The sequence below is a fragment of the Phalaenopsis equestris genome, unplaced genomic scaffold (assembly GCF_001263595.1).
Source record: "Phalaenopsis equestris unplaced genomic scaffold, ASM126359v1 Scaffold000264, whole genome shotgun sequence".
Lineage (NCBI taxonomy): Eukaryota > Viridiplantae > Streptophyta > Magnoliopsida > Asparagales > Orchidaceae > Phalaenopsis > Phalaenopsis equestris.
In genome coordinates, this window is record NW_018164706.1 from 247,631 (window position 1) to 259,042 (window position 11,412).

General features: G+C 35.0%; 1 protein-coding gene across 2 annotated transcripts; it reads right to left on the minus strand.

Moving 5' to 3' along the window:
• Nucleotides 1-274: 274 nt before the first annotated feature.
• LOC110024651 (probable protein S-acyltransferase 1) lies at nucleotides 275-5,281 on the minus strand. Of its 2 annotated transcripts, XM_020724743.1 has the most exons (7): nucleotides 5,174-5,281; nucleotides 4,911-5,046; nucleotides 3,057-3,245; nucleotides 2,366-2,671; nucleotides 1,914-2,147; nucleotides 1,285-1,809; nucleotides 275-541 (listed from the first exon to the last, which is right to left on the minus strand). In XM_020724743.1, exons 2-7 carry the CDS (start codon nucleotides 4,965-4,967, stop codon nucleotides 506-508), a joined length of 1,347 nt encoding a protein of 448 aa, XP_020580402.1. In that variant the 5' UTR covers nucleotides 4,968-5,046; nucleotides 5,174-5,281; the 3' UTR covers nucleotides 275-505. The 2 variants fall into 2 exon arrangements, with proteins under 2 accessions (XP_020580402.1, XP_020580401.1); XM_020724742.1 differs by having other exon boundaries at nucleotides 4,911-5,281.
• Nucleotides 5,282-11,412: the final 6,131 nt, after the last annotated feature.

The following is an 11,412-nucleotide window of genomic DNA, read 5'->3' on the forward strand; positions in this document are numbered from 1 at the left end:
AAATTAGATGTTTAATTTTCAAAGTTGTTATTAGAAATTAAATTCATATCCATTCACATCAGTGGTCATTTTCCACAATTGAATTTAATAATTTATCACAAAATTTAGTTTAAAAGTGAATGTTGAATGGCTAAAACTCTCTTTTTTGAATTTATGCATGAAACTCATAATGCCTCTTTACAACATATCAAAACAAAGACAATAATCCAAATATTGATTGAAATGCTGGCCAAATTTGGCATTAAAAAGTTAAGCAAATCTCATTCAGCCGACAATAGGATGGTATATTTATGTACAAAATAAAACAGCAAGTAATCCATAAATATGTTGAAATAATGCACAAATGTAGTAAAGTTACCGTCATTGTTTATTTTCTAAATCATATTGATGATGACAATATTGCAGGTCCGAGTCTCAAACTATAACAATTGAACGGACGGAACGAACGCATAAAACATATTAGTTTGCATTTTTCACCATTGGTCGCAGCATTGAACGCCAAAATTTATGGTCCAAAAAATTCTTTATTTAAAGAAGAACCCTGCAGGGGACCAAAACATAAAAAAAAAGGCAAATGGATTGGTCAGTAATCATCTTCATCTCAAAAGGTATTGTAATAAAGATGATATGAGTGACATTGTTGAACCATTCAATGAGAAACACAAACGTAATTTCTTTTGTCAAAATAATGACAAGCCTTTGATTTAGAATGTATAATAAAATTTGCATTATAAAAATACCCATGCATTTGCAACTATAGAATAAAAATGCCATATTTCTAATGTTTTTTCATTAGATTGAACATTATTTGTAAAGTTATAGCAAGGCACTTTGTACATTATATTTAAGTTCAAGGAAAGGAATGGGAGATTGGATTTAGAGATTTCCGACAATTGATTCTTGTTTACAGAAAATCCCTAGATAGACAGATTGAGAGAGAGAGAGAGACAGAGAGAGAGAGAGGACAATTGATTCTTGTTTACAGAAAATCTCTAGATAGACAGATTGAGAGAGAGAGAGAGAGAGAGAGAGAGGGAGAGAGAATCTGGGATTTAGATTTTATTTTTTTTATTATTGACCCCCCATAAAACATAATATAAATTCTTTATTAAATTTTTGTAGCTATTCTTAAATTGGATTGCTTTACAGTAACTTAACATAGAATTTACATAAACTTTTATAATTATTTTACTAACTTACCTATTTGAAGTTTTGGCCACCTGACTAGCCTATCAAAATTCATAACAGATGAGAGAATTTCAATGAAACTTGTAAGCTATTTACCTGAGATTGGTGCATATTTACAGCTTGATCAGCAGCAGCAACAACTGTTGTACTTGAGCCAAGTTCCTCATTAGCCACAACATCTATAACTGTTTCATTTTCAATCTTTCGATCCCTGCACTCCGCCGAGCTTTCATCTTTATCTGCAAAACTGTGTTTTTTTCCTTTTGATCCTTGACGATCATTTTCCTGAATTTTAGCTGAAATTAGAGGACCTTGTGAATTTCCTTGAAGTCTCTCAGTCTTTTTGTGGCATTCATTATGACCCAAGTTGTGTAGTATGGTAGGATTGGGCATCTTTCCACCCATTTCAGCATCAAACTTGTCACTCATGCTAATGACATCGATCCCCAAATGCGGCGAATATGTAATGCTTCCCATTGGTTCATCAAGCACCCATGCTCGAAAATTGTTCTTCGAGGGTTCAATTCTTGAGAAGAACACTTCCTTTATATTTTCTATAAAACTCTTATTGAACGGATTATCACTCTTCTCAAATCGGTATCGAAAATTCTCATAAGTTGTCTGCAAGCAGGTAAATTATAAAATTATAAAAATAAGCCATTTGTTGAAGTCAAGCAGATTGCTAGATAGATTTTAAATGTTCTGTGTTATGGATTAAGAACTACCTGATTTGTGTAGATTAGATATAGATGGAAGACGGTCAGTCCACCCACAAACCAGACTAATAGAAAAGTATATAACATCAGAATCACTGAAATAATCTCTCCCAACATCAGCTTCATAGTAGAGTAGTGATAGTTTTTCCTCTCTTGAAAGATGTTAATAGAAGAAAGAGTGAAGACATATACGCACAGGAAAGTTGAAGTTGATATAAACAAGAGAAAAAATCGGTAGTTCCGCTGCAATCAATTAATTTAGATTTATAAACTGAAGGAAAAAAATATAAGGAATTGTAGAGTTTCAAGTTTAAAACTCCTTAAGAGTCATTTACATACATGCCACCCAGTTCTTATGTATTTATGCGTAGGCAAGGTGGCATATGAGTAAATACATAAGGATGGAGTCTATTGTTTGGATCATTTCACATGTATAAGTCAGTTGACTTTAAGAAACTTACTAGTCCAATGCATTGACCAACCCATGGGCAGTGATGATCAAACTTTTGAACACAGTTGTTACAGGTGGAACAATGAGAAGTGCGGGGTGGTCGAAAAAGCATGCATGTTTCACAATATTTTAGCTTGACGACGAAACCATTAACGATAACCTCTTTTGTTGGGGGAAATCTCATGCGGGGTGTTCTTCCATTGATCCATTCTATTGAAGGAGTGTTGGCATCAGATGTTTCGAAATGTAATGATTGAGAATTCCTTGGTATTATACCTGGATCTCTACTTGATGTTCGGAGGAGAAAGATCAAATCCTACATGATAATGTTATATATGTTGTTGTGAAATAGTATAAAATTTTATTCCCCCCCCACCCAAAAAAAAAAAGGAGAGGCATTTACATACATACCACACAAGTCTTTTATGTATTCACATATGTAACACCTAAACATTTATATTTACATGCATACCACTCAAATCTTTAACGTCACATCAAGAATACCACAATCACTATATTTCTAAAAGTGGAATACAACTTTCCATGCATAAGTTTACGGCATTTAGTGTTATAAGTGTACACGTCAAACTTTGGTTGTTAAATATGTAGATACATAAAAATTGTGTTGTATGTATGTAAATTTCCAAAAAAAATCATGCTATGATACTATATCATGTGTAGAAATGGAAACAACCGCTCACCGCAAGCATGGTGACGATGGTCACGATTAGAGCAGGCATCCCAAGTACATAGTGATGAGGGTCACGATTTTGAATTTTCATAACTATTTGATAACAAAATGTTATTGTTGGACCAACTATCAAAACCACAGATAACATTAACGAACCCACATCAGGGCCAAATATAAGTCTTCCACCACAAAAGAACCTCTGCAGACAACACAAACATTTTATTTTAGTACTTTTCAGCATGGTATTGCTCAAAGCAGGAGTTTTGGGAGAGTTAAGAGAATAATGTTGTGTTTTTTGTGAATAAAAAACTTAGAATGTGGATGAGATGAACTTTTGGTCCCATTTTTCAATAAAAAAGAATAATAGTGCACTAAGGCAGTCCTAAAAAAGACAAATAATAAAGATAGGAGATAGCTCTTTCCATTATCCATGGAACATAACGCTGCAAATAATTTCAAGTAGAATAAATCCACTCTAACAACTAAAAACCGATAATCCACCCATTCGCGGGACGCTTTCCTTAAATAGCCGAGAACAAAGTGAAGTTACCAGTTATAAGTATGTTGGGCAAAGTCATTGATTGTTTGGCGTAACAAAAGTTGATCAAATTACAAACATGGAAACTATTAACAATATCAACAAATTGTAACCAATTAATATCAACAACATGTTAAAATATAAAAAAGATAACACAGAAAGAAAGTAAGTAGTTCTTTCTAACAGCTAGAGTAAGAACACTCTTAAAACTTTCAAATTGGCTGAAAAAAATGAAGGACAAAAACCATGCAACCGTGCTTAAGGATTATTTGTTCAAAACATAAAACAATGCAAAGTTGCCAACTAAAGATAAACATGTTGTGCAAAATCCTTAAATCTTTTTAACAAACCTAATTTTTAGCAGATTGCAAACATAACAATTTACAAAGAAAAAACTGATCGGTTGCAAAAAGAATAAACATATCAAGTTGAAAGAGAAAAAATAGTCTCTACCAATATGAATAAAAATTAAACACTTCAAATTATTTTATATGTCACATAAGCCCACTCTGACAACTTTAAATGGACAAAAAACATTCAGGAGGTTGATTTTCTCTAAAGGACTCTAGCAAAAAAAATTTGCCAATTATAGCCATGTTGTACAAAACCATCTTTAGAACTAGCTATAATCGATTGGATTTCTTTCCTAACAAGACGAACAAAATTAAGCAAAGCACAACCGCTTAATATGAATAACTTGTTGAAAGAGTAAAGATAACCCATAGAAGAATAGATGTTTGTAATATTAACACAGGTCAGCATCATCATCATCATCATCAATAACCTTATCACACCTATCTAAGGTTGACAACCAATATCAATGGAAATAATTGAACATATTAAATTAATCTAGATCAAATAAATTCTACCACCATGTAAATTGGCTTAATAATCCTCCACCCAACCATACCTGATGAAGATTTTCTCTAAAATAACTCACAAAAAAGCAAAACTTGCAGCCACTAGCATAGCTTACAAATTATCAATCTTCTAGTCTAAAAACTTATTTTCTTGCTAACATATAAAGAACAAGTTTTACAACTTGATAAATCTGCATTCATTCATTTGGTATTTGTATATAAAATCATCAAATTTTAGCGATTTTGAAATTTTCTATAGACTTAAACCCATCATCTATTCCTAACCACATCCAAAAACAAAAATCCCAAAATTCATCGTTTTCAAAAAAAAAAAAGAGAGCCAAAAGCAGAGTCAACTGGATTGCATATATACAACCAAACCAAACCAAAAAAATTATGAAACTATAACCAAATAACATCAATAACATACTGAAAAAAAAAAAGATAAAAAGAACAATTGGCCTACATTATTTCCCTTCCAAACTTGATACAGTCTCCTCATCCTGCCGCGATTCGGCACCATCACTTCGCCGCTGCAGCAAATCCAATATTTATCTTCGACAACAATAAATGCTCATTCATCCGTAGTTTGCACGGAAATGCTGGTGATGGATATGATCATAAACGGGCAGGAACATGAAGAGCGAAACGCAGAGAAGAAAAAGCGCAGAGAGGAAACAGATAGGAAGATGTTATGTCCCTCTTTCCTTCCCGCTTTCTTGCTCTTACCTCCCTCTTCTGCTTCGCATGAAATCCAGCCGAGTCTTCGCGTTTCTGTCCCTCGATCAAACCCCATCGCGCCGGCGAGGGTGATGGATTTGTCTTCTTTTCTTTTGGCGTTTTGCCCCATCAAATGCATTATCTGGCGGGATGAATATATATAAATATATATATTATGGTGTTTTTAAATGTGTAAATGCTAACTTATGGTGCCTCTTTGAAACGGGCTTGCGGGTGACCTGCGGGGTTCGACCCACGGTCTGGGCTTAGTCTAAAAACTCAATTGCATTTTTGGATAAGTTGTCGAAACGTGTTTTTCAAACGGTGAGCTGACGTTTTAAAAATGCTGCCCGCAACGGGTCTTATTCCGCAGTATGTATCATTAATTGATTATGGGAACTAAAAAGAAAATCCTCAACGAGCAAAAGTTGATCTTTCTTAAATTTCATAAGTTTATCAATTATAATGAAGAACTAAAAAATGGCTTTTACGTGCATATATACCACCCAATTCTCTTGTATTTATATCTCTCACATCTAATCTTTATTTATTGATTTATTTATTTATTTTTACATTTATGCAACCAAGTTAAGTCTTTCATATCGCATAAAAAAGATCATTATTTTAACTTTTAAAAAGTGAGATTCAGCTTTTCATGCATATGTAAGAGAGCTCTATCTACGTACGTCATACACATGCAGTTTTGCGTGCGTACTGCCCTTAATAACCTTCTAATAACTCAGTTATTCGAGATCATTGAGAGGTATTAACCCTGAATAACCTCTCAATAATCTCCTAATAACCTACCAATACTTCCACAGTTTGTACTCATGTTTTTTACTATCATTCAGAGGTTTTGTGAGGTTGTTCGACGTAACCATCCAATACTCCCAAATAACCGGAGTACACACGCAATTCTACGTGTGTATGACGTACGTAAATATTTTCTTAGGTAAGGTGGCATGTGTAAGTAAAATTGAAGTTTAGGGGTTGGATATGTAAACAATATAAGAATTGACTGGTTTGTATGTAAAACATACAAAATGTTTTTGAGTGCAACTCTTTATAGAAATGCTTCTCTATGGTAAGGGCCGAAAGTATAGCTCGAAGATCACTTGTAAATCAGATCAAATTTTCAGGTAATCTAAAATTTTATAAACCTATCAGACCTCGAAGAGGGTTGATAAATATGGTGATGTTGAGGGTGTCTATGCAAATGTTAGGAAATGTTTAGCAATTTGAGCATTCTTATATATGTCTATGGGTTGATATTCAACTAACTTCGTGGTTATGTCTAGCCCTTCAATGAGTTGTGATTTCGAAAGAAGCACTTGAACTTTCCGAAGTCTTATTTTTAGATGGTAAGGTGCAGTGTGATGGAGGCTTAGAAAGTACACCATTTTTATTAACTAATAGAAGGTTATATATCATAAGAAATGCTAGATGATTTTATATGATTGTAACCTTAAATGGTGGTTGAACCATATTTTAAAATATTATTTCTTTTAAATAAAGAAAATCAATTCTATTAGTTTCATGAAACGAGCTCTTCATAAATGCTATTATAAGATTGCAAACAATGTTTCTTTCCTAGCTCAGGAAAGCCTCATGCGATGGGCATGCCATTTTCTTTTTATTTTCTAGAATTGTGATGGATAAAATCGCTGCAATAGTTATTGATGCAAAACCAAAAAAAAAAAAAAAGGCCCCCCCAGGGGTGGCGAGAAAGACTAAGGTATTTTAGCAAGGATAGCCCTATGGGTAGGTTGAATGTTCTGAGTGGTGGCTGTAGCGCGACCTTATCAAGTTGGCATGTGGACCATAGATGGTTACTTCAGAAGCTTCGGTTGGCCGAAGAGGTCGTAGTAGGAAGTTGTAGAAGCTATGAGTCTGGTGGTTATAGTTGGCCACATAGACCATTATTATGAGCTGCAACAATATTTGTAGTCCACAAAGCCCGGAGTTAAGACCTACATGAGCTATGAACCGCGTAGCTCATAGTGGTGAACTGCGATAACGTTATTAGGCCACCAAAGGCGGGGTCTAAGTTATAAATGTATGTAGGTTGTAGATGTTCACGAGTTGTAATAACATATGTAGGCTGTTGAGGCCGGAATTGGGAGGTACATGAGCTTTGATAATTTATGTAGGCTGTAGATGTCCAAGTTGGGAGCTGCATGAGCTGTGATAACATTTGTAGGCTACAAAAGGTCAGACTTTGGAGCTGTAGAAGCTGTGATAACTTCCATAAACCAAAAAGGCCAGAGTTGGGGGCCGCTTGAGCTGAATAAAATTATCGTATCATGAGTGTGGCAGTTATAAGTAGTTATTGTAGGGAGCGTTGTTACACCATCTTTGGGAGACATCGACATTGTACCATATTCATAGTGCATTGTTACTCCATCTTCGAGGTTTATCGTTATACAACTTTGGAGTGTAAAAAAAAAAAGGCCTCCCAAGCGGTTACTTTACTATTGCGATGGAATTTTAGCAAGGATAGTCATATGGGAAGGCTGAATGTTGTAGGTGGTGGATGTAGCGCGACCTTATCATAGAGGTTATAGTTGAAAGTCATGGAAGTAGTTGGCATGTGGACCATAGATGGTTGCTTCAGAGGCTTCGGTTGGCCGAAGAGGTCGTAGTAGGAAGCGGCAGAAGCTATGAGCTTGGTGGTTGTAGTTGGTCACACATGCCATTATTGTGAGCTGTGACAATGTCTGTAGGCTACAAAGCCCAGAGTTGGGACCTACATGAGCTATAAACCACATAGCCCAGAGAGGTGAATTGCGATAATATTATTAGGCCCCACCAAAGACGAAGTTGGGAGCTGCATGATCTATGATAAATTTTCATTGGTCATAGAGGTCGAAGTTGGGAGTTTCACGAGTTGTAATAACATCTGTAGGCCACAGAGGCCAAAATTGGGAGGTACATGAGCTTTGATAATTTATGTAGGCCGTAGATGTCCAAGTTGGGAGCTGCATGAGCTGTGATAACATCCGTAGGCTACAAAAGGTCAAAATTTGGAGCTGCACAAGCTGTGATAACTTCCATAGACCAAGAAGGCCAGGGTTGGGAGCCGCATGAGCTGAATAAAATTATCGCATCATGAGTGCGGCAATTGTAATTAGTTATTGTAGGGAGCGTTGTTACACCATCTTTGGGAGGTGTCGACGTTATACCGTATTCATGGTGCATTGTTACACTATCTTCGAGGTTTATCGTTATACAACTTTGGAGTGTGTTGCACCATCTTTATGGTATTGTTACACCATCTTCAATGTGTTTTGCTCTGTAGGATACTTCATTACTCCTCAAGGATGGTCGTTACTCAGTACAACACTTTGTTACTCCTTAACGTACAATGAGATTTTGTCATGATTCTGCAAGGGGCTTCATTACAATGAGCAGGAGGCAGTCGACTGTGGTTCACGACAGTCGAAAAATGGTTGTCAATGGTTGCAGGAGCGAACGGGTACGGTAAACCGTCGGTATGGAATATCAGACCTCTACTCCTCCAATTTCGAGCTTCCTCCCGTTTAAGGTCTAGCTATCCTCCTCCAATTTTCTTAAAAGTGTAAGGCCCTACATATAGACTCTGAGAGAGGCTTCTCTACAAAAAAAGAAGAAATCTAGACTACTCCATTGAATGACCTTGAGAGATTCCTTCAGCCGCAAAATATTTTGTGAACATTTGAGTGCCTTAATGATATTAGACTAAGTGATCTAGGCCTTTTTAGTTTAGTCTCGTTGAGATGCTCGATTTAACTACAAGTTTGTCAGATTTGAAACTCATTTGACTTCCAATAGAACAATAAAAGCTTTCCAAAATAGATTAACAGCTTGATTTGACTCGATTGAACAAACAGTAGTGTTATTGAGTTCATCTCATTAAGCTGGTTAATTCAACTGTAAATTTACTGAAATCAAAGTTTTGGATGATTTTTATTTGAAGTTTGCACATTCTTAGTTAAAAAATTATCTAGAAATTCATATCACGCCTCGAGAACTGTAAAGAACGTTCAAAATTTATTGATGACTTATCGATATCTTCACATATATATTCTCTCTCGTAAAAAAGAAGTTCTCTTGTAACATTATTTCAATTTATTCATATCCCACATTTTGTGGGTGCAACAATAATATATACGTGAAATTGGAATATATTTTTAAGAACCGTTGTTAGTTTTAAATCATATTTAATTAAATCAAATGATAAAATATAAAACATTTAAAAAGCATTTAGGCTATTTATCTCTAATTGACTAAATAATAATGCTTTTAAAACGGAGGAGATCGACAGGCCAAAGAAATATATAATTTCTTTGTGTTTTTATTTTTTATCTTGAAAATGAATTTCATAAATTTATAATTTCGAGTCTTTTTTTTTTGTGACAAGTTATATTTTCCTATAAATTTATTATAATTTATTATTCAAATATATAATATTTAATTATTAAATCAAGGTCATCGAATTTAAAAATAATCATTCAAAAAATTTAATATATTTAAAATATCTTATTGAGGCATTAATGTATATATAAAGTAACAATCAAATGGAATATACTAATGCTAATTATACGAATATTGGGTTTTTTTCTTATATATATATATATATATATATATGAGTGCGCGCGCGCACCTCGCTCATTGGGTGCGGCATTGGTTGCGGCCTTTGGGGTAAGTCTCTCAGGTCGGGGATTCGAACCCTGCATAAGATTGAATTTTACACCTGTTTGGAACAGGGATCCACCCCTCGGTCAGACTATGGGGTTGATCAGTGATTAATCTTTTAATATATATATATATATAGTAAGGCTTAGTTGAAGCAAGCATAAAACCACTTGCTTCTTAACTTAATTTGTAGGTTTAATTGACTAAGTTTTGTTGAATTCAAATTCCTCTTGTCTTCCACAATTAAATGCATAATTGAAAATTATTAAATTAAATGACCGTTTGGGGCAGCTTATTTGGTGCGGCGGCGTTTTGAAAAAGCACTTGGCCTGTTTGGGTAAACTGTATTTTGACAGCTTGTTCGTTTTCAAAACGCCGTAAACAACATTTTCACACCGCACCTATCTAGGTGCGGTGAGAATTTTCTAGCAGCGGTCTGACTTTTTCAAAAAAATAAAAATTCGTAATAATCATTACGCCTAACTTATCAACATATTATTTTTAAACAATTTATCAACACATTAGTCATAAACTGCAGCCGCCCCGAACAGTAATTATTGGTGGAAAAACAACACATTAGTCATAAATTGCAGCCGCCCCGAACAGTAATTATTGGTGGAAAAACTGACAAATTGAGGGCACCCGCGGCAACTTAAGTTGTCCAATTGATTGACACCTTGCCCTCCTCTAATCTTTGAAATTGGGGAAATTTACATACATAACACACAATTATTATGTATTTATACATCTTACATCTAAAGTTTGATATTTACACCCATACCTGTGTCATAAAGCTATGCATAAAAAGTATATTTCACTTTTTAAGAGTAAGTAATAATGATATTTTTAATATTATGCTAAGTATTTGAGTATTTTGACGGCAAATAGAAAAGTTTAGGTGTTATATATGTAAATACATAATAATGGTGTATGTAAATGCCCCTTCTAACTTATTTAGATTGAGCTACCGGCACGAATCTCAAAGAGAACAGAAGATTAAAAATAAAAAGCATCCATCAAGGATAAATAGTCGACTGACAAGTCACCGCCAAATAGACGAAAATATGTCTCTAAACTCGCGACAAGTCAAAGCTTTGAAGAGGGTCTCTAGCCCAATGGCACAAGATCCGCCAAGAGTGAGACATAATTCATCATAGCAATATGTCTTATCGGATACCTCACACAGGCAACGACAAGATCCGCCTAAGACCTTGCTAATAAGGGTTTTGGGTTGAGATGACGAACCAACTAGGTAAACAAAAAGTAGGCCCCGTAAGATTTGAACCAATGCAACAAGTGAGTCACGGTTCACCCAATAAAACAAATCGACTCATAAATCGACCGAGCGACCGATAGAAGCGAAGGTAGAAACCCCCTAATCTTGATTGAACATCTGACTCACTTTTGTCTCGACGGACGAAATCGTCATTCGACCGAACCCCTCTATCAACCAAACAAAGCATGGTCGACATCCAGTTAATCACCTCACTTAGCCGCATGCCAACGAATCAACCAAACAATTACCACTATAACAAAATTCAAACTGTAATACATATATGGAATGCAATATATAT

What these genes read in the sequence shown, in the direction of transcription:
- LOC110024651 (XM_020724743.1), bottom strand. Translation starts at nt 4,967, where the DNA reads ATGGTGCCGAATCGCGGCAGGATGAGGAGACTGTATCAAGTTTGGAAG. An exon ending in AAGTTTGGAAGGGAAATAAT is followed by an intron (nt 3,246 to 4,910) that starts GTAGGCCAATTG and finishes TGTTGTCTGCAG; the next exon opens with AGGTTCTTTTGTGGTGGAAG. An exon ending in TTGGTCAATGCATTGGACTA is followed by an intron (nt 2,148 to 2,365) that starts GTAAGTTTCTTA and finishes AATTGATTGCAG; the next exon opens with CGGAACTACCGATTTTTTCT.